Genomic DNA, 22,345 nt, shown 5'->3' on the forward strand with positions numbered 1-22,345 from the left:
CTCCACGAGACATCTAGCCCTACTATCTATCTATCTATCGCTCCTGACTATCTATCTATCTATCTAGATTGGTGCATCTGAGCACACGCCAGTGGACGCTAGTGAGACGGCGAGTTCTACAAATTCTGTGTCTGGAAATTCTCCTGTTCTGGGACAGTCCACCAACTCAAATCATAACCATTCCAGGTAAGGATTCTTTGAAAAATAGCTCAAAACCATTCCAAGACTTATATCTGAAAATAAAATAGTATATAATCATCCATGGATTTATGTAAAGGTTTCCTGAAGGGATAAATTAATATCATCTCTATACATCAGAACTTAACACTAGATTGTTGGAGATCTTCACTAACACATTTAACATATTTTCTTTTGATCAAATTGTAGTGACACGGGGCCGGAACTAGAGCCAAATATTCGGGTGCGTCATTGTAACTCACATTTTATTTACATTTTATCTTAATTTTAGTGATTCGGGGCCGGGTCCAGAGCCGGATATTCCGGGGCGTCATCGTAGCTCACATTTACATTAATTCTTAATTGCAGTGATACTGGGCCGGTTCTAGAGTCGAATATTCGGAGCGTCATCGCAGGAGCTTATATTTATATCATATCTTAATTGCAGTGATACGGGGCCGGGTCCAGAGCCGGATATTCGGGGGCGTCATCGCAGCTCACAAAGTGATGAAAGTAAAACTGGAAACAAGAAGGTGACCATACCCTCCTCACCCTTACCCTCACAGGTTAGCGCAACACAAAGACTTCTTTCGAGCAGTGATTGTTTAATTTTTTCTTAACTTCCCTTACTAATTTAATTTTTTATGCTTTCTCGTCATTTAAAAGGCCCTTTCCTAAGGATCTCGAAAAAATGTATTTTTTTTTTATAAAAAGCATTAGAATAGTAAGGGGGGGGGGGTTTAATGCAACCATCTCGTAATCAATGTATAAATGGCACTTAGAATTCGAATTTCGGTCTGAAATTTTGCATGAGGAACCCTTGGTAGGTCTATTTTCCCTAAATCGAATAAAAAGTTAGAAAAAGTAACGACTGGAGGATCAGCCGTTAAGCCGGTTTTTGGCTGTTTTCAGGGCAAATCCATCATTAATTACGGAGGAATCAACTTTTTAAATGATAGTTTTACATCATTCGGTCTAAAAATGATACTCTTGGCATTTTATAGCTTCAACCAGCCTTTTTTAGTCGATTCTAGCTGTTAAACAGCTGGTACTAGAAATTTTTAAAAAGTTTATTGGGTGTTTTTATCGATAATTTTGCCCAAAAAAAGCCCCAAAAACAGCTAAACGTCTGATCCGTCAGCCGATAGCCGTTACTTTTTCAACTTTTTAATCGATTTAGGGGAAATAGACCTACCAAGGGTTCCTCATGCAAAATTTCAGATCGAAATTCGAATTCTAAGTGCCATTTATACATTGATTACGAGATGGTTGCATTAAAAACCCCCCCCTTTTTTGGACAGCTTTCTTCGGATAGTAAAATGAAAATATACAAAACTAATTCCAGTTTTGAAATTTATGAGTTTAATTTTATTATACGTAGAACCGGTTCTAATTCAGCGGATATTAATCGATTTAAAAGCCATACTGAAAAATTATATCCTGTAGTTCTATGCATATCTAGGCCAAATTTCAACACATATTTTTTAGGGGGGGGGGGAGGGGGTTTAATGCAACCATCTCGTAATCAATGATTAAATGTCACTTAGAATTCGAATTTAGATCTGACATTTTTTATGAGCAATCCTTGGTAGGTCTATTTTTCCTAAATCGAACAAAAAGTTGGAAAAGTAACGGCTGGCGGCTCAGCCGTTTTTTGCCTTTTTTCAGGGCAAATTCATCATTAATTACGTAGGAATCAACTTTTTAAAACATATTTTTGGTTTAATTCATTTTAAATGATAGCAATAACCATTTTTTAATTTTCTAGTACCAACAGCTACCTGCTAGAATCGTTTTATAAGGTTTTTAAGCGAAAAAATGTGGAGATAGGTTTCGTGACTAGTATGCTCTTAAGATTGGCAAAAATTGGCAAAACGGCTGAGCCGCCAGCCGTTAACCGTTACTTTTCCAACTTTTTGTTCGATTTAGGGAAACTAGACCTACCATGGATTATTCATGCAAAATTTCAGATCGAAATTCGAATTCTAAGTACCATTTAATCACTGATTACGAGATGGTTGCATTAACTCCCCCCCCCCCCCCCTTACCTTAAAATGACTTAATTGTCCTTGTTATATTTGAATGAATATTTAAGGTGGGGAAGATATCCAGCACTCCGACCAAGTCAGCATCTCAGAATCTATTTCCTCTCAGGTATGTTGAATAGGTATTAAGGAAATCTTCACAAAATGTGCTTAGCGAGCAAGGGACCCCTCCCCCCTTAAGTTTAAAATTAAGGTTATTTTATCTCTACCTTAACTCCTACGGAGTCGGGAGGATCTAACCTTGTGGGGACTTTACTTGCAGTACTTTAACTCTTCGTCGCAACATAACCTGTAGTTGTACCCAATCAAACCTAACCATAACCTGAATTAATGTAAACAATGCACAAAAACTTCCAATTTAGAAAAATCCTAGGTAGATAATTTTGTTTACCTAGTGACTATGTAAGACAGATTTGCAGACCAAAGATAAAGAGCTTAAAAATATTGTTTTTTCTTTCGTAATAATGTGTTAAATTTTTTTTTATATCTATAGATTGAATATGTTTTTGTTTCAGTCAATCTCCGAACAACTCGAGCCCGTCCTCAGGAGGCATTGTGGGGGGCGGGGCTGTTACAGGGGGCGTGGCGGGGCTCGCCAATCACGTGACTTCCGCTGCCGTCAGCCAATCACAGATTCAACCAAATTTTGCTGCTGCTGCCGCCGCTCAACAAAATGGTGAGTTTTTTTTCTGTAGGAATTTCTTCAAGTAATAATTTTGGTAAAAGTGCGATAGAAATTTATTTACATGCCATTGTTCTGATCCTCCCTGAACTTATTGCACTGGTCATTGCCAATTAAACTTGACTAAACAAAGATTTATTATTATATGTATAAACACATTTAATTTTTTTAACTATTTATTTGCGGAATACATATGTTTCTCTATAAAAATAGATCATCAGTTCCAATTAAGATGTATAAAATAAGAGTTAAAAAGATATATGTCCATGCATTTTGAATCCTTTTTAAAGACTAACTAAATGAGAAAGAAGTGTTAGAAAATTGTGCCCCCTGCGGGGTTTTTTTACTGCCTATATCCTCTTGGGGTTGGGGGGGGGGGGGGAATTAGCATCTTTATATAAAAAGGGGGAGGTGTTTAAAGGGAATCTTTAAATAGACAAAATTAGGTCATATTTATCATTTGCAGTTTTACAAATTAATACATATTATATAAAAAAATACTGCTTTGAATATTTTTCACGTCATGCACTTTGAAAGAAGGAACTTTTCTCTGTGTGGACACTTGCTGAAGATTTAGCGTAAGAGACTCAGACGGAAATGCAAATACCCAATTAATAAAGTATTGGCTTTCCGTATTTTCAATATATGTAAAACAGATATTTTAGGACTACCACCTTCAAGTACTGGAAGCGAGGGGGGGGGGGGGGAGTATCGCCTGTCTCTACTAATGAGTATGTAATATATTTATAACAAATATTTTAGGACACCCGCCTTCAAGTACTGGAAGCGAGGGGGTGGATAGTGGAGTATCGCCTGTCCCTGTAGACCAGAGACCTGCCCCTATGCCGACGCCCCCGGGCGTTGGAAACAGGCCACAGGTGGGAGGGGCTGACCTACCCGCCCCTGGTTCCTATCCCCATCCTTCTTCAGGTTGGTTGTTCTTTTGTTTTATCAGTACATCTGTTTTTTGGGTCTGTGCGTTAGTTTGTCGGTCGGTTTGACCACTTAACGGGGAGAGCCTAGCTGAATGAAGTTAAAGAGTAAATAGGAGCAATGTGACTTTGTATGACAGTTGCTTTCACGTTGTATGTTGTCAATTTTAGCTAGGGGCTGCTATTCAGCCAATTAAATCCATTATAAATTGCCGAAAATTAAATATTTTGTTAGCGTATAGTTGGTGTAAAACTCATATTTTGGTGTAGCTGAAGGGAAGTTGGTACGAATGAAAGAAATATGGGAAGGGGGTTGAGGGGAAATTTTTGTTTGAAGCACATTCCCTAGTCCCTGAAAATATCTATTGCGCCTGATTTAAGCTTCTGAAGGCAATTTTCAGGTATTGTTTTTTTTTGTGTTGGTTTCTTAAAGTATTCAATGTTAATGCGTAGTATATTATTATATATTAAAATTGTCTAAGATCAATTTTCAATAGACCTTTGTGTATTTGAGGATAAAAACTTTTTTTCTAGAGTAATTGAACCATAAAGTTATTATATGAGGTAAAACGTTGGGAGTAATATTTTTTCTCATTCACATACATTTTTCAATGTTTATTATGATAAAATGCCGTATGAGATAAGATTGTTTAGTTGTTTAAGTATAGTTTAACTTGGTGGACTTTCCATGAATAAAAAATTATGCCCAAAACAGTAATTTTAACCGTTTGCAGTAGAAAAAAAATCTATAGTTCTTTTAAATGAATTACCTTTCGATCAAAATTGATAGAAACTAAGAATCCTCGAAATTGAAGGGAAAAAATCGTCCAAAATTTATTGGTATAGGTATTTTTTCTTTGATATCAAACGTAAGGAAAAGGTATCAACGAAATGCTAAATATACTTAAAACCTTTTTTTATGTTTTTTTTAGAAGTGTTGCTACTCTGCTGTGTAACAATCCTATATGTTTGCTTTCTGTTTTAGGTGGAGAGATGAACGGAACAGCCTCACAGCATTCTATTCAGTCCAATAAAGTAAGTTTTTTTGGTTATTTTCTTAAAACTCGTAATATTTAATTTTTATTCTAAAGAGAACAAGAGCAAGTGATTCTAAGCACCTTCCAGCAGTGATTCATAGTATTTTTTTAGTGAATATACTAGGTTTATGTTTAATATTTGGTTGATTGACTAAAAAGTTAGTTTTCACATGGTTTTATATGAAGAAAAAAACTTTGAAAAGTAAAGCATTTTTTGTTGCAATATCATCAAATGTTTTGATGAGTTCAAACTGTTTTTAAAAAGCTTTGACACAAAAGTATATTAGTTGATTAAAAGTGTATATTTAGAAAAGGGTTGGTAACTTGTAATCTTGTAAACAGTTTAATTAAAGTACTTTTGCAATTTACAGCATTTGATGCTTTTCTGCAGTGCTATTTTATTTTGTCCTTTGAACTCAACAAAGCATTTGATGATAATGCATCAAAAACGATTTACAATTCAAAGTTTTTTTCATATAAAACCATGGTAAAACCCAACTTTTAAGTTGATAAACCAAATATTAAACATAAACCTAGTATATTCACTAAAAAAAACCATGGATCAATGCTGGAAGGTGCTTAGAATCACTTGCTCTCGTTCGTGGATAGTTTCCTTTGCCTCATACAGCCAGGCGATTATGTTTTAACTTTGTAACTGTTTATAGGAGGCTTATAGCCATTTTTAAAAATAACATAACTTAATTTTGAGTTTATAATTCATCATACCTTGCCAAATAATCACGTATTAGTAAGTTGTATGTTATCCATTTACATGAGAACACTGTATAGAATATTATAGATGTATAAGCAGACATCTACCTTGATTTCCCTTTCAGGGACCTTTTTTGTCTTTTAGGAAATTGCTTTCTGCTTTTTGTAGCGACTTGGCTGTGTTAATATTTCAAAGTTAATTGGTTGATTTTCAAAGACCCAATTGAAAGTAAGCAAAGGTCATCGGGAATGGTAAATAGAATTATTTAACCCCTTCCCTCTATTATTTTGCTCTTATGTCAATAAAACTTATTTTTTTTGTGTAGGAGCTGCCAGAGCACTTGTTAACCCTGAAAAGCTTGGCGACCCAAGCGCTGACAGGTGACGGCGGAAACAGCAATACAGGCCTAGGGGCGGATTCCGCGGGAGGCGGAGTAAATGCCACAACGCCTCACATCGGCCTGATAGGTAAGGATTGTTTCTTTAATCCGATTTTAGATTGCTTTCCGTTGGGGAGGGTTCTCTTTTATTGTGTTGGCCACACTGCTTTATACTAGAGACATATAAAATGTTACATTGTGTTCTTTTGTTGCGTTATTTTAATGGTTTTGTGTTTTCTTTGTATGCACAGAAAAAGAGAATCTACTGGTTTTGAATAATATGCCTTTATATTTTAGGCGGGTATGGCATTGTTGATCAGGAGAGGGGTAACTTGAAGACAGAAGCACATATTCCCCCGTTATTAGGGGTGGCGCCCCTTGGCCCTGTTCCCCTCTCTAAACATCATCAATTTCAATACAGGTATAGTTATTTATCGCATCGTTTCATAAACAGCTTTCCGTGGATATTAAAATGAAAAATTGTAAGATTAAAAACAGTTTTGTTAGCCCTGGTAGGTATTAATTTTATGATTTTTATTTTAATATTCATTGAAAATTGTCTGTAATTCGATGTTATACATGATTTTTCAGTATGACTGAGAACCCCCAACTTATCATATACGTGTCAGAGAGAACAAACTATTTCAGTATGACAAAAACTTAATTGCAATATGTCAATCATAAATTCACTTCTTTTTATGAACAGATTTTGGTAGTTTTTTTAGTTGTAACGACTGGTTATTGCTTTATAGTCCTCAAATATTGTACATGTTTTATTTTGAATGTGTTATATAATGTTTTGACTTTTTAAAGAACGCCTTTAATTAAGTTTTCTGATGATTTTGTTGTAGTATGCTTGAGGCAGCGTGTCAGCATCTGCCACATCCTTCAGACAGCGAGAGACTGAGACCGTACCTTCCCAGAAATCCTTGCAACACACCCCCACACTATCCACAGGTAGACAGTTAGACAGCTACAGGCACACTTTCCATAGTTAGACAGACATACACAAAGGTAGACAGGTAAACAGACAAAGAAACTGAGATGTGCCATCTCTGAAATCCTTGCAACACACCCCCTCACTATCCACAGACAGACAGACACACTATCCATTGTTAGACAGACATACACAAAGGTGGACATGTAAACAGACAAAGAAACTGAGATTTACCATCTCTGAAATCCTTGCTGCACACCCCCCACGCTATCCACAGGTAGACAGATAGACAGACAGACACACACTATCCACGGACATACACAAAGTTAAACAGGAAGACAGGTAGACAGGTAGACAGATAGGCTGAAGCACAATTTATTTGTAGGTAGGCTTTTAATTCTTTTATATATTTTAGGTTCCACCCCAGGGCAATGACACAATTGATTTCTTCACCAAGCTGTCCACAGAAACTTTATTTTTTGTCTTTTATTACATGGAGGGAACTAAAGCCCAGTATCTAGCAGCTAAGGTACATCAATTTTTGTCGCAAAGCTAATTTGAAGAAGCCAACATTTTAAGTATAGTAGCAGTTGCCTAAATATTTCATAATAAAACACGACTATGATTGGTACATTTTTGCAACCTTTAAATTCAGATTCTGCTGACAACCAATCGCTTTTTGTATTACATCTGCTGGGCCATGCCATTCTTCTAATCCTTTATTTATGTCACGTGGCTGACGAGTATGTTTATTTTTTTTATGTCCTAATGATGATTTGGTCACCGATCTTGGTTGATATAGCTTTTATGACAGATGTTTTAACTGTTATAATAAGTATTACAAATTGTTATGTCTAATCATGACAAGTGTCCCAATTGTTAACATAATATTACTTTCAGGCATTGAAAAAGCAAAGCTGGAGGTTTCACACGAAATACATGATGTGGTTTCAGAGACATGAAGAGCCTAAACTTGTTACGGATGAATATGAACAGGTTGGTAACAATCTTTGTCCACTCCAGGGGTCCTAAGGGATAAGACAATGGACGATAAATTGATGTACACACCCAATTTTGTTAAAGAAAATCCCTTTTGGCTTCTGTAGAAGATTACAAGTTTTGGTATCCACAATTTTTATGCGGCGATGCTAATATTACGGAGCTTTTTATTTGAGGTGTTGGTAGATAAATTTTCTTATTCACCCCAAGACTTAAAATTATCTTGGAATAAATGCAATTAGCGACATCTTAATGTGTACAATCTATAACGTTCAACAATTTATCGTCGAACCACCGACTTCACTAAATTATATGGTAGTCTACGTTACAATATATTAACTAGTTTAGACTAGGTACGTTTAATTAGATTGTTAAGTTATTCAGGAATTGGTGAAAATTTTAACATTTTTTTTTATTTTCAGGGCACCTATATCTACTTTGATTACGAGAAATGGGGACAAAGAAAGAAGGAGGGATTCACCTTTGAATACAGATACCTTGAAGACCGGGACTTGAACTAATCACCATCTTGACCAGATAATTACTAGCTAGGAGATGGAACAGTGTGTATTCATTCTCTTACAGTACTTTATCCGGACCATAACCTTCTAAGGTTTTTCAAACAAACAAAAAAACTCGGCAAATGAAACCAGTTTATTTTTACTTGGTGTTGTAAACCAATACCTTGTCATGTCACAGAGCCAAACCTGAGTGTGTGTGCGTGTGTGTAAACCCACGCCACACATCGAGTGTTGCGTGTGTGTACGACGTGTTAGCTGCGCGGCAAGCGCCCACCTAAAAATGGCGCCAAAAACCTGTTTTGCGGCGCTGCGCGTGCGCACGCACCTAAAGCATTTGATTATTTTAGACGAAAACGTACACACACAATTTCATGCACATAATTAAACTTTTATCATAGAGTGATATATCTATACGAAATGAGGCTTGGTGATGAAATATAAAATCAGTGATTTATGAACAATACCTTGCTGCAATAATAATTATTGTATCCCAGGGTATGTGAAGTGCATAACTAACCATCTTTACAGTGCATGTTTAGCAAGCCTCAAACATTATTTATATATCTATTCTACTTTCCGTGATAATACATAATAATAAAAATACATAAATGAAAAGGATTTAAAAATTGTTAAACACGTAATAATGTTGTCGTTTGTAGTGACGCCACACATTTAACAAAAAAAATTGAAAATGATAAACGTGTTTCTTCGGACCCCACGATTTAGTGAGTGTTCCTGTATAAAATATGCTGTATTCAAATATTTTGCAGCCATTTCTGGAGGATTTTCATGTGTGGTACCAGTTGGCTCATAACCAAGCTTGTCAACCATTGCATGCTAATCTCCAATGGCGCAAAAGCGTGATAATCTCGAAGGAAGTATCTCCTTTGTCCTCCCCCCAAAGTTAACATCTTGACCAGTTTACAAAGTGCTCTGACTTATATCATCCTCATGTCATCTGAAACATCATCAACCAGATTCAAGAACAAGTGAAATCGTATCAGTTCAAACCCTTAAGCTTTATAGAGTTTTTGTGCATTAAAATCTAAATTTTTTTCAAGAAATGTGGTCCCTCCATAACTAAGTTAATAAAATGCTCCATAGTTATTTAAAAAGCCTCCATTTTTCAAAGTTATTGTGATTTTCTGCTGCAGCTAAAATGTGTGAGAAATAAATGTGTTTCTGATCCTGCTATCCAAGTTTAGGTGAACCTCCTGGCCATGAAACTGTGACCTGTGACTCCCTGATTTTTGTGGCCTGAAACTACCTTCCCCCTCCCCCTGTAGCAAAGAAGCAAGATAATAACTCTGGGTTGTGTAATGATAATATGTGTGTTAATACCATCAACTAAATATGTAAAAAAAAATGATCATTTTTTCTGTCTCATTCTCTCTCTTCCAGTCTCCTGAAGGAAAACATTGTGATGAAAACTATGTAATTTAATTATTATTGTTTATCATTTGATTAAAACGATGCAAAGAAAGGTTTGTGTTGATCACATTTTTAAGGCCATATTATTTTATTGTTTTTATCTACTGAGCTTTTTATTTTTTTATGTAGATATCTTGCAAAACTCACATTTTTATCTTGTTTAGAATTTCAAAGTTAGGATAACTTTCTTCTACATATGCCAATAAGATTTAAGCTATAATGTCCTAGAATAATTCAAATAAGTGTGATTTTTACCATTGATGTATTTAAAAATTTTAATTATGGCATTCTATATTTATTACACTAGTCATGGATTCCCTATTTTTTCCCCATTTATTCCCCTAACCCTTTGAATTACTTTCGACATTCAGCTTTCACAATCTTTCAGTGATATTTCATTTTATTTGTAGAAAAAAGTTATCTAAACTTTAAGATTTTTTTTCCCAACACACTTATCTTAAACACGCTCAGTTGTACTCTCCAAACTCTCAATGGAATTTTTTTTGTTCTTGTTTTGCTTTCATTTTCTTATATAACCTTTCAGTATTAGGTTTTTCATTATTTTCAATTATCTCTCATTTATTTTGCCTTGTTTCAACCAAATGAGGTTGGTTTCGGTAAATGCTTAAGAAATTGGATAGAGGAAGAAATAAATAATTTAAGATATCTATTTATTCAATATGGGTGCTAAAATTTAAACAGAAAAATATCTTTACTCCAATGATTTTAAGCATTTAGTTAGAGAACTTGCCCATTTTTGTGATTTACTTACAAGTCTTGCAAAGTAGAGATACACGAAAAATACCAAAAAAAATTGTTATATAATTTTTTTAAAAACTCTTGAAATTTGATATTGTTGTATCAGACTGGCTGTGGTTAGACTTATCCTTGTTCTCGTGGTGCTTACTACTCATGACGTCACCTGATCACGTGACTCAACAGCTGTTTTAAGCTTATGTCTTGAAAAGCCATTTTGTTTTTGTTTTTTAGATTGTACCTAGGGGTTAAAATATGCCACTATAAATGCATTTTATCCGTACGGCAAATAATCCTTGATTTTTAATCTTATATCCCTCTCTTTTTAATTTTCCTTTTTTCCATCGTGTTTTTTATCTGTTTTTACTGCCATTGTGGCTTTTGTGAAATGAAGTGTGACGTCATAAGAACTAAGCACCTTATTGTCATGTAACTAATAATAAACTGGTCCTGATTGTTAGTACAAAATACTGGCATACGCGTGCCAGAGCATTTTTAAACCAGGGCCGTTCCATAATTTTGGCGCCAGCCATCCGGTTACTTTTTTTTCATGTTGGCGGCGCAAGTATGGACCGGCCCTAACCACTTATTACCACACAATAATACTTCTATCTACATGAATTCTGTTGTTTTTTTTGGTTGGGCGCGAAGCGGTCAGATTTTTGTATCTGGCCTGTTTTGGCGTCCGGCCGTCTTATCTCGCGAAAAGAAATATAGAATTTTTTATATGGGAATAAATCCGTGTATGATTATGAAACCATGTCTTATTTATTTAGAAATTTTAGTAATATCATTAGTTGGTACTAGGTTGCAAAGCTTCTCTATAATTTTATGAGTATTACAAAAATATAAAAGGCAAGAAGTCGATTGAACATAATAATATTGCTATTATGAACTAATGATAATAATATTGAAAAAAGGGATAGTTTCACGAAGTGCATTTAAAAAAAAATAGTGAACTGTAAGTTTTTTCTATTTTAAATAAGGTATTAGTGCATAATATAAAGTTATTGATTAAAATTAAAAGATTTGACCAGGGATTTTCCTTAAAAAATGAGCTTTTCATTTTTATTTTCAACTTCGTTGCATGTTATATATGGCAAAAACTTTATTGTCATAAATACAACTTTAGATAGCATTTACTAGTTAATAGAACTCCAAACTTTTTATACAACAAAATATACATAACAACAAAGAATGACCAACAAAATATTTAGTATAGTACTTAGAGTAGTGATCTTTTTATATGTCTTAGTAGAATATATTAGGCATTGGATAGATATGATTGTGATAAAGAATTTTAATATTGACCTGACCGAACTTGTTTTATTTGACAATATCTAAAAAAGTTAGTGATTTGCAACATAAATTACATGAGAATGGTCTTTTTATATATATATATATATTTATGTAGTATGGTTAGTTGGTATTTCCGCGTGAGATAATGTGTATATTGTAAGTAATCCGGACGGTTTTCTTTATTTTTTTAAAAAGAATCTATAGAAAACCTGTCCTATAATGAACCGGACGTTATTTTTTATGTTTTTTAAGTAACTTGTCCCAAGGGGAACCCCTGTTCAATTTTTTTATGACTCTTGTGAAATATGTGGAAAAAGGTTCTCTCATATTGGTGTTTTGGCAATACATATTTGGAAAAAAATAGAACATTCTCATGTAATTTATGTGGCAAATCACTTTAACTTTTTTAGATATTGTTAAATAAAAAAAGTTTGGTCTGGTCAATGTTAAAAATTCTTTAACATATAATCATATCTATCCAATGCCTAATATATTCTACTAAGACATATAAAAGTTCACTACTCTAAGTACCTTAACTCTTTAAATACACTTCGTAGAACTATCCCTTTCAGTGTTAATCTCAGCTCATACTAATAACGAAATTAATTCAGAAAAAAATCACGAAACGAAAGTTTTTTTCAGCTGTCGTTGGGGGGCAACACATCATAAAATTGACGACCTCTCCATTTGCCCCCCCCCCCCCCAAATATTATTTTAGATTTAATTCCCTTGTTGGTTATACCTTATTCCTGGTTAATCTACGCTGACAGCACGCGCGACCATGGCTCAACACGTAGGGTATCCGCTAGTCATCGGGAAGGTGATAGGTTCGAATCATGGCCCGACACCGCGTCATAACTAAAGAAATTAAAATAATTATTACTGCTGCTATGTCAGGTACGCGACATACCTAAATAGTTAGAGTAAGGGGAATGCCTTGGCCCCAAAACCGGAGCAACTCTACCATGCACTGTCGTGACAAAGGTCGTGTAAACAAAGCGTTTGTTGTCTGAGGGGCAAATGGACGCTTTACACCGCAATCATATGGCTTAGGGCTGACAACCCCCTTTATCCATAAAAAGCCACATTGTTACAGAAACACTGACCAATTGTCAGTGGCCTCTGGAGTCTGCATTCCATGTGGAGTGAAAACGGCTTGTTCTCAATTGGTTCTCAATCTACGCTGACAAATTGTCAAAAATGTTAATTATACTCATGCGAAACCACTACAGCTAATATTCATTGATCATATTTATTTATTCCTTGTTTTACCATCTTGTTATGCAACTTTCTTGGAATATTTGAAAGGTACTTTCTTTATTTTTGAATGAATGTTTTCAAAATTATTGCTTATGCTGAACACAAATTAAAATATCTTCTAAAAGACTTATTGCTTTAGATGGTCAATCGCACTAAATAATCTGACCAAAAAGGAAGATACCTATTTTATAAAATAGTAAGTTTTTTTGTCAAAAGCTTTAGATATCTAAGAATTTTAATATGCTGTGCTTTTAAAGGAAACTTTATAAATGTCTTAGGATAGTTTTAGGCTATTTTCTTATCTACACCGACCTTACTCTTAGGGGAGTAGCAACTAGTTTGTGTATATTTTGATACATAATTTTATGCGAGCGATAAATTTTTTAGATAATAGATTTACTCAAGCAAAGCTTTATTAATAAAAGAAATTCGGCTGTTTATGATTATAATAGATGAAATAAAGAAATAAACTTAATGATAATGTCACGTGGCTGAGTTGTTCATACACTTGTTAAAATTTTAAAATAGGTCAAAATAAGAAATCCAATTAGCCGAGACTCTCTATATCTATATTATCATTAAGATTAAAACTTTAACTCTTCCCGAAGATCATCCAATTTTGTTTTGTTTTTAGGCTTTCTTCATAGAATTTTCAAAAATATTTTAGTACAATAAGATCTCAAAAACCACAGGTTCTATGCTATTCTTGGAAATATCGCAATTCTTTTATCCTTAATATGTAAAGGTATCCAAGATTTTCTAAAAAAAATTACTTGTGGTTTAATTGAAAGAAAGCTTCCAAGAAGCATGAATTACTTTTTAGAACTGGTGGCTTCGCCCTAAAGAAGGAAGTGTAGTACCCAAAAAATATAAAAGGGCCTTTGTTGATGTTAATTTACGTGAGTAAAAAAGTTATATGTATTAGTCATAATTGTTTTTTGCTTAGCGCCATGGTTCAGAGCCCTATTTTACAAAGCTAGTTTTTGGATGTTACATACACCACAAAGGGAGTTGCCACCCCCACAACAAAGGGAGAGGGAGAAGTTACTACCCCAAAATTGCACAAATTTACTGTAACAATTTGCAGACAGACTGTCAAACTGAGACACCCATAATGTAGAAAACCTTCACTTTAATTTGTTTTCATTACAACTGAGGCCTCTATAAAACTACTTAACCTGTGTAAAAATGACGAGAAATTTGTTTCTGTTGGCGGTAGAAGTAAAAGCCATATGCCCTTTTGGAAAAAAAGAATAAAAATAAACAATTTATTATTTCAATTAACACAATAAACAATTTCACAGATAAGATAAATAATTACTTTTTTTTGTAACAATATAGATTTTACTTGACAAATGTATAATTCCAATAAAATTACATAAATAGGTACATTGATGTTCAAAAGTAGCAGAGCAAAAACAAAACTAATATAATTTTAGAACTAAAGTTATATTTCAGGGAATTTTAAAATCAGCCAATTAATGTAGAAATTCAACATTCTTTGGGTGCAGACTATCGGACGGACTATGAGAGTAAATTAGTATCTTTGCTACTAGGTAAAAATACATGTATAATTTAAAAATATAAAAAAATATGAACACTAATTTAGTCATTGATAAGTTTCGTGATATGTTTAAATGCTGTGATATTTCAGATGATTATTTTTACTGAATTTTACAAATGACAATTTTATCAAGGACGATTAAGTTGGATGGTAGGACGAATATTATAACTATAGCTACAGTTCAAACTACACATTCCCCTTTCTCTCGCTTTCAACATTGAACACCTCCTTTAATCATTTGTTATTTAGTCTTTTTCGTGCTTTCCCTCCAAGTCTTTAGCGAAGGGGGCTATCCACGAACGAGAGCAAGTGATTTTAAGCACCTTCAAGAATTGATTCTTAATGTTGTTTAGGTGAATATACAAGGGTTATGAATAAAATCGTTAAATCAATTTTAAAAAATAAGTTTCACCATAATTGTTTTATGAAATATCATCAAATGTTTTGTTGAGTTTAACGGTTCAAATAAAAGAACACGCCAAAACATAATTAAATGCTGTAAATTACGAAAGTGCGCTAATAAAACTGTTAAAAATTTTACATGTTACCATCCCTTTATCTAATTTAACACTTTTCATTAAAAAAGTTTACTTTTGTGTCACAGCAGTTTGAACTTAACAAAACATTCGATAATATATAGTAAAAAAAATTCCTAACATTTTATTGCTTTTTTCATATAAAACCATAGTAAAACTTATTTTTTGAATTGATATAACGATATTAATCATAACCCTAGTATATTCACTAAAAAACATTTAGAATCATTGCTAGAAAGTGCATAGAATCATTTGCTCTCGTTCGTGGAGTAATCTGAGATGCAATTAACCAATAAAATAATGTTGTAAAAGTTGAATTAACATTTTTTTAATATATTTAATATTTGTATACTTTCCATCATCAAATTGCCAAATTATGGACGTATTTTGAGTAGCACAGATTCTCTATAACTAAGTTTGTGAGTTTAAACATGTATAATTGTTGTCATTATCGGCTGTCGGCGAGTTCCAAACTTCTGTAGCAGCTCATCTTGAAACTATAAATAGAGTTTATGATAGAACAGTTCAATCAATTTTGAACCAAGATTGTAAGTAGAAATTTGCGTCTTCAATTATGTCTTTTCATGTGATTTTATCCTCTTAGATTGAAGCCCCTAAAGACTAGATGCGAAGCCAATTGTTCAGAACAGAGGTGACATCTTAAAAAAACGTTTGCCCCACTAAAATTTTAAAGGGGTAAAATTATCCTCTCTAAATTTTTAGTTTGCCTCACTGATTTTAGTGGGGCAAAAGTTTTTTTAAGTATTCACCTCTAGTCTGTAAATAAGATTTAGCTATTTTATTAAATACTAGCATCTGCACCTAGAGATCTCAAGGGTGTCTTGTGAAAAGGGAGGGGGGAAGTCCACTACTTTGAATTTTAGGTTTTTAAACATTTTTTAATCAAGGGGCGATATCACTTTGCAGGTTTGAGGTACTCTCCCCCAAATAGATATAAACCTTCCTTAGACATGTAACTTGGGGAGGGAGGAGACAGTGGGCTGTTTATTTCACTAGTCCCCAATTTTATAATAACGTTCTTTTATTCGTTGAAGGGCAGGAGGTACTTCTTGAAGTACTGGGGGATATTGACGTCCCTCCCCTTACCAGTCACCCTTCCTTCCAGGGATATAAAAGGTTTGCGTAGGACTAACTATCCTATCTGTAAAAATCCCCACTGTTACAGAAACCACCCACAAAACCTCAAACACTTATGGCTTTAACACAGCCAGAGGTGTGCATGAAACAAGAACTGTTGGAACTGATGCTCAGTTTACTGAGAATATGAAAGATGATGGTGAAATCCGAAAGGAAGCTATCAACTTGATGACAGGACCAATAAGTTCTAAGCAAAGCTGTAAGATAGGAACCTGGAATGTTAGAACAATGTATGAGTCAACTAAAACAGCCCAAGTAGTTAAAGAAATGACAAGTTACAATATCGGAATACTTGGAATTGCAGAATGTAGATGGACAGGACAAGGACAAACCACAACCAAAGATGGCCACCTAATACTTTATTCTGGTCATGAAAGTCAACATATGTATGGGGTTGCTATAATTATTCAAAAACGACATGTCAATTCACTAATAGACTGGAAACCTATATCAGACAGAATAATTAAGGCTAGATTCCAATCAAGGCACTGCAAGTTGACCCTTATCCAATGCTATGCCCCAACAAATGACAAAAGTGAAGAAGTAAAACAAGAGTTTTATGATCAACTGCAATCAATCAGAAACTCAGTACCCAAACATGACATGTGTCTAGTTCTTGGAGATATGAATGCTAAAGTAGGAACTGACAGGACTGGAGTGGAAAATGCAATGGGACACTTTGGCATAGGTACAAGAAATGAAAATGGAGAACTTTTACTTGAATTCTGTTTAAATAATGATATGGTCGTAGGAGGTACATTATTCCAACACAAAAACATTCACAAATATACCTGGACAACACCTGATGGACAAACAAGAAACATGATTGACCATATTATGATCAATAGAAAATGGGACAAGTCAATGCAAGACTGTAGGAGCTATAGAGGAGCCGACATATTCAGTGACCATGAACTAGTTGTCAGTAAGATTAAATTAAAGCTGAAGCGTACTGGCCATGATAAAAAGAGTGAGATTGGTAGACAATATGATTCTTCAAGATTAAAGGACCCAGTGATAAAGAATGAATTTGTCTTAAAACTCAGAAATAGATTTCAAGTCTTAGAGGACCTAAATGACGAGACTGAGATCACATGGACTTCAATTAAAGGAAACTTTCAATCTACTGCTAAGGAAATCCTAGGACACAAGAAACCAGAGAAAAAGGACTGGATCTCTGAAGAAACATGGAACAAAATAGAAGAGAGAAAGAAGCTTAAAAACAAAATTCATAATGCTCAACATTTGGCTGACATGGGCAATTTAAGAGCTGAATATACTGCTAAAGACAAAGAAGTCAAAAAGCGCACAAGGAAAGACAAGAGAGATTACATTGACAATATGGCTGAAAAGGCCCAGACAGCAGCTGACTTCGGTAACATGAAAACAGTATACAACATAACCAAGCAATTAAGTGGCAAATGTAACAAAAAGAGTGGTGAAACTATCAAGGCTAAAGATGGTAAATTACTCACTACAGAAAAAGAAGTTGCTGAAAGGTGGAAATCGCATTTTGAAGAAGTGTTGAACAGACCTGAACCTGAAATTACTGCAGAACCAGAACCAGGACATGAAATAGACATAGACACAAGACCACCAACTATTCAAGAAGTTAAAGCTGCTATACATAGTCTAAAGAATGACAAAGCACCTGGACCTGACTTGATAACTGCCGAAATGCTTAAGGCAGACATAGATCTTTCTGCTAGGACTCTGACTGATCTCTTTGATAAAATTTGGAGACAAGAAAAGATACCAACTGACTGGTCTAAAGGTATAATCATAAAACTACCTAAGAAGGGAGATTTGAACAATTGTGATAATTGGAGAGGAATTATGCTGCTTTCTATCCCAAGCAAGGTCCTATGAAAAGTCATTTTAAACAGAATTGATGAGAAAATTGACAATAAACTAAGAGAAGAACAAGCTGGATTCCGTGCTGGAAGAGGCTGTGTTGACCAAATTTTCACCCTTAGGACAGTTATTGAACAATGTGTTGAATTTAACAAGCCACTCCATGTAAATTTTGTTGATTTCTCTAAGGCCTTTGACTCCATACACAGACAAACACTCTGGAAAATACTAAGAAGTTATGGTATACCTGAAAAGATGATAATTATGATAACTAAATTTTATGACAACTTCCAAGCCTGTGTTTCAGTTGGAAACAATAAGACATCTGATTTCTTTAAAATAAGCACTGGAGTTAGACAGGGATGCATTTTATCACCTATTCTATTTATATTGGTCATTGACTGGGTGATGAAGAAAACCACAGAGGACAAAAAACGTGGTCTCCAGCTGGGCATACTAGGACACCTAGAAGATCTGGACTTTGCTGATGACCTGGCACTGATTTCAGAAACAATTAAACATCTACAAGCTAAGACAGATAGACTAGTCAAATACGCAGGACAAGTCGGGCTCTTTGTTAATGTCAAGAAGACTGAAATTATGAATATACCTACAAACCCTGATCAAACTATAACAATAAATGGTGAACAATTGAAACAAAGCAACAAATTCACCTATTTGGGGAGTGTTATCAGCAGTGAAAATGGCTCAAAAGCTGATATTAAAACCAGGATTGATAAGGCTAGGGTTGCTTTCAACAGTCTACACAACGTTTGGAATTCAAAGAAACTTGCTCTGAAAACAAAAATCAGACTTTACAACAGTAATGTGAAATCAGTTCTTCTTTATGGAGCTGAATGCTGGAGAACTGTGAAAACTGAAACAAATCAACTTAATGCATTTCACAATAGCTGCCTAAGAAGAATTTGCAAAATATTCTGGCCAAACAAAATATCAAACATTGAGCTGTATGCTAAGACAAAGTGCAATAGTATTGAAGCAGAAGTGAAATTTAAAAGAATAAGGTGGCTAGGACATGTGCTTAGAATGGAACAAAATAGGTTTCCAAAAAAGTGCTCAAAATGGAACCCTACCACTGGTAAACGTAAACGGGGACAACCAAAAATGACCTGGAGGCGGAGCACTGAAAAGGACCTCTTTAAGGTGGAATTAATATGGGGAGAAGCTGAAGCACTTGCCAAAAAAGGAATTCATGGAGGAGCAGGGTGGCCGTATTCTCTGGACTCCACAGTACAAAAGAGAGACGCGCCTGAACTGAATTCGTTGGCTTAACAACTTTGGGGACTTTATTGAATTTGGTTTGGTTGGTTTATTAAGTTAAATGTCCAAACGTTTCAACCACCAATTGAAATCTACAGGAGGGGTAATTTTGTGAATCATCAATTTATCGGTCGTAGATAAGATTCTGAATCAAACTTACAGGTTTATGATGAACAATAAAAATGATAGGATTGAATAAGATGGAGCTCTTGCAAAACTGGAGGGGAAACACAGTGTACATCACGGGAATAGCCTAAATAGAATATATATGATAAGATATGAAGAAGAATTGGTTCCCTTTTCAGTCTGTAACACAAATACAACTATGTCTGAAGCGCTTGACCGATTGGTTAATGTATTTATAACAATTATCCCAATGTTTAAAGTATTAATTTTGAAGGATTTCCCACCTTTATTAGCGAAAACCATAGTCTATTATATAAAGGTTTTTAGCTACTTTCTCGGATAATTGGACCCCCCCCCCATCCTATTAGACTCCTATCCATTGATAACAAATATACCCCTGTCAAGACTGGCAGAATTTTGTTGATATGTAATTGTAACTGTTTACGTCAGCTATAATAACAAGTTACAATGGCTAGTAGGATATCGAAATGCTATTTTTCATATTACTTCAATTATTATTATTTATGTCGACTTTTTAATTAAAGTGACCATATATTATAGAGATAACTAACGACATTATTATGATATTATATACATTATTTTGACAAGGTACCCTAAATTGTATCTTCCTCCAATTAATAGTTATTTCTTTCATCGTGTTATAAACCACTTTCCGCGGATATAGAATGTACAATTATTAGATTAAAACCAGTTTTTTTTAGACCCGAGGTGACTCAGGTGCTGAAGGCACGGGCTAGAAAAAACTGGTTTTAATCTTATGATTGTAAATTTCTATATTCGTAGAAAGCGGTTTATAATACGATGCTAGACATAGTTTTTTTTATGGATGAGAACCGGTTCCTATCCACCGGATTCGAATAAATACGAGAAATTATTTTACCTCTGCATAACCAAATATACTGGCAGTACATTGAATGGCGTACGGAGACCAACAAAATACAAACACAGCCACCATAATCAACATCTAAAAGAAAATAATTGCAGATATTTTTAAAAGCGAAGCTTTTCTATAATTAGGGTCGTACGTAACGGATAGCTCTTTTCGTTAATTTAGGCATGTAATAATTGTCATATTGATTTCAAACTTTGCATGGTGGTGTTTCCTATAGAAGTTAGGCACGAGTTAGAAAGCGAAGCAACTCTATAATCTTTACCAGAAAGTCCGTACGTCCATTTTAAATATGTTGCTTTTTAACTTTTTTAACATCAAATTTTTATGTGATAAAATTATTCGATTGGTCTGTTTTTTGGAATACTGATTCCTAGGACAACAAAGTACATTGTTTAAGCGAAGCATAACTATAATCAAGTCCTAAAAATGTATGTATATTCTTAAAGAATATCCTGTAATTAAGCAGTTTTTCAACATATTTACTTACAATTTTGTTTCGTTCGACTTTTATACATATATTCTGATTATACAGTTCTGACAAAATAAAAGTGTTAATGTTTGTTTGTCCTATCGATTCAGAGCTTCGCTTTCATGGATTTTGTCATCCTTGTTTTTTGAAAGATTAATAAGATTATTTTTGTCTAAAAGTAGCACTACAAAAAGACTCTAGCAGACGTCCTAACCCTACGGGAAACTCCTAATCTCTACCATACCCAGCCTAGAATATGCATCAATTTTGGCTCCTTATAAGTAATAATAAAACTTTTAAATCTATTTATCATCAGACGTCTTTGCGTACCACACACCCTAATTAAAGAATAACTTCGCTACTATCTCAAAATTGCCGCCAAATTGAACCAATTAGATTTCTTCTTGTCAAAACACTTGCCTATCATTGGCTGCCTTGTGACAACATGACACTTCATTGGTTCATTTTAGCGGCAAAAGTTTTTCGCCACTGAAACTAAATTAATACTTTGCTTACCATTTTTACCACTTTCTTCTCTCTCTAAAAGATTATTTGATTCTTTATGATGTACGACTATAAAAGTAGCTGTGTGTAAGATTTAAAAGGCTTGAGGGTTAATATTTACCTATCTTATAATAAACAGTTCTCGGCGGATAGAAAAAGTAGTAAAATTCATTACCGATGTTTCACTTTTGTCTGTAAATTTAGCTTTAAATTATAAGTATTGTGTGTTTAAACAATTTTTAAATATAGTTTGAAGTGTACTTAACATTTTTTAAATTTTGTTTGTTTACAAGTATACTAAGTATACAATAATACAAATATATAACTTTCAAAACAAAATATTTATTTTTATTTAAAAATATCTAAAGATTTTTTTTGTAAACTTGTGTATTATTACATTTTATTATTTTGTGTATTTATTTTTAAGGCCTCTTCGGGTACTTTTAGAGCGGTAGGCGAGGTGTTATAGTTTTAAGAGGAAGCAATGGTTTGTTGTATATTGAGAAGATCGAGTAAATAAGTGTAAAATACCTTCGTTGACCTACATATAAAAAGCTTCATTGTAAAAAGAAAAGTATCTTAAATAGGAACCGTTTACTACAGAACAGACAAAGTATGCTATAGAGTAGCTGTTTGGATAGAATGTTTGTCTGTACCGAAGAATCTCGCTAATCGCTGAACCGGTTTTCCTTAACAGAGTAGCTTCTCATAGGTCCCGGGAAGGTTTATAACTATTTTGGGGGAGGGTACCACCACGTGACCACCCTCCCAAG

At 34.2% G+C, this 22,345-nt stretch overlaps 2 protein-coding genes across 35 annotated transcripts in view; one reads left to right on the forward strand and one right to left on the reverse strand.

Moving 5' to 3' along the window:
• Not3 (CCR4-associated factor Not3) overlaps positions 1-11,365 on the forward strand; it is a 158,738-nt gene extending 147,373 nt beyond the window's left edge. For 2 of the 34 annotated variants that reach the window (XR_013881724.1, XR_013881701.1), the window contains exons 9-22: positions 68-186; positions 626-743; positions 2,273-2,331; positions 2,738-2,898; positions 3,667-3,834; positions 4,822-4,871; positions 5,911-6,052; positions 6,262-6,385; positions 6,816-6,921; positions 7,317-7,430; positions 7,802-7,897; positions 8,323-9,905; positions 10,397-10,459; positions 10,628-11,365. Coding sequence is in view for 2 of the 34 variants with exons in the window: in XM_080169046.1 (XP_080025172.1) it covers positions 68-186; positions 626-743; positions 2,273-2,331; positions 2,738-2,898; positions 3,667-3,834; positions 4,822-4,871; positions 5,911-6,052; positions 6,262-6,385; positions 6,816-6,921; positions 7,317-7,430; positions 7,802-7,897; positions 8,323-8,421 (1,356 nt within the window). In the remaining 32 variants the exon portion in view is untranslated. Of the gene's footprint in view, positions 1-67; positions 187-625; positions 744-2,272; positions 2,332-2,737; positions 2,899-3,666; positions 3,835-4,821; positions 4,872-5,910; positions 6,053-6,261; positions 6,386-6,815; positions 6,922-7,316; positions 7,431-7,801; positions 7,898-8,322 lie in introns of all 34 variants that reach the window. The other 32 variants (XR_013881723.1, XR_013881698.1, XM_080169046.1 and 29 more) reach the window with 30 other exon arrangements.
• Positions 11,366-15,557: 4,192 nt separating this feature from the next.
• Positions 15,558-21,641, reverse strand: LOC145325993 (visual pigment-like receptor peropsin). Its single transcript, XM_080169053.1, has 4 exons — positions 21,585-21,641; positions 20,588-20,671; positions 19,721-19,813; positions 15,558-15,764 (listed from the first exon to the last, which is right to left on the reverse strand). Exons 1-4 carry the CDS (start codon positions 21,585-21,587, stop codon positions 15,693-15,695), a joined length of 252 nt encoding a protein of 83 aa, XP_080025179.1. The 5' UTR covers positions 21,588-21,641; the 3' UTR covers positions 15,558-15,692.
• Between the last annotated feature and the right edge of the window lie 704 nt (positions 21,642-22,345).

Source organism: Acartia tonsa, chromosome 8 (assembly GCF_053477335.1).
Source record: "Acartia tonsa isolate MP-2025a chromosome 8, ASM5347733v1, whole genome shotgun sequence".
NCBI classification, from domain to species: Eukaryota; Metazoa; Arthropoda; class Copepoda; order Calanoida; family Acartiidae; genus Acartia; species Acartia tonsa.

Bases quoted from the DNA above. Each gene is read 5' to 3' on its own strand.
- LOC145325993 (XM_080169053.1), bottom strand. The intron at 19,814-20,587 runs GTAAAATAATTT...TATTCTATTTAG, and splicing joins GTATATTTGGTTATGCAGAG to GCTATTCCCGTGATGTACAC. The intron at 15,765-19,720 runs GTAAGTTTGATT...CTCTATTTATAG, and splicing joins TTATTGTTCATCATAAACCT to TTTCAAGATGAGCTGCTACA.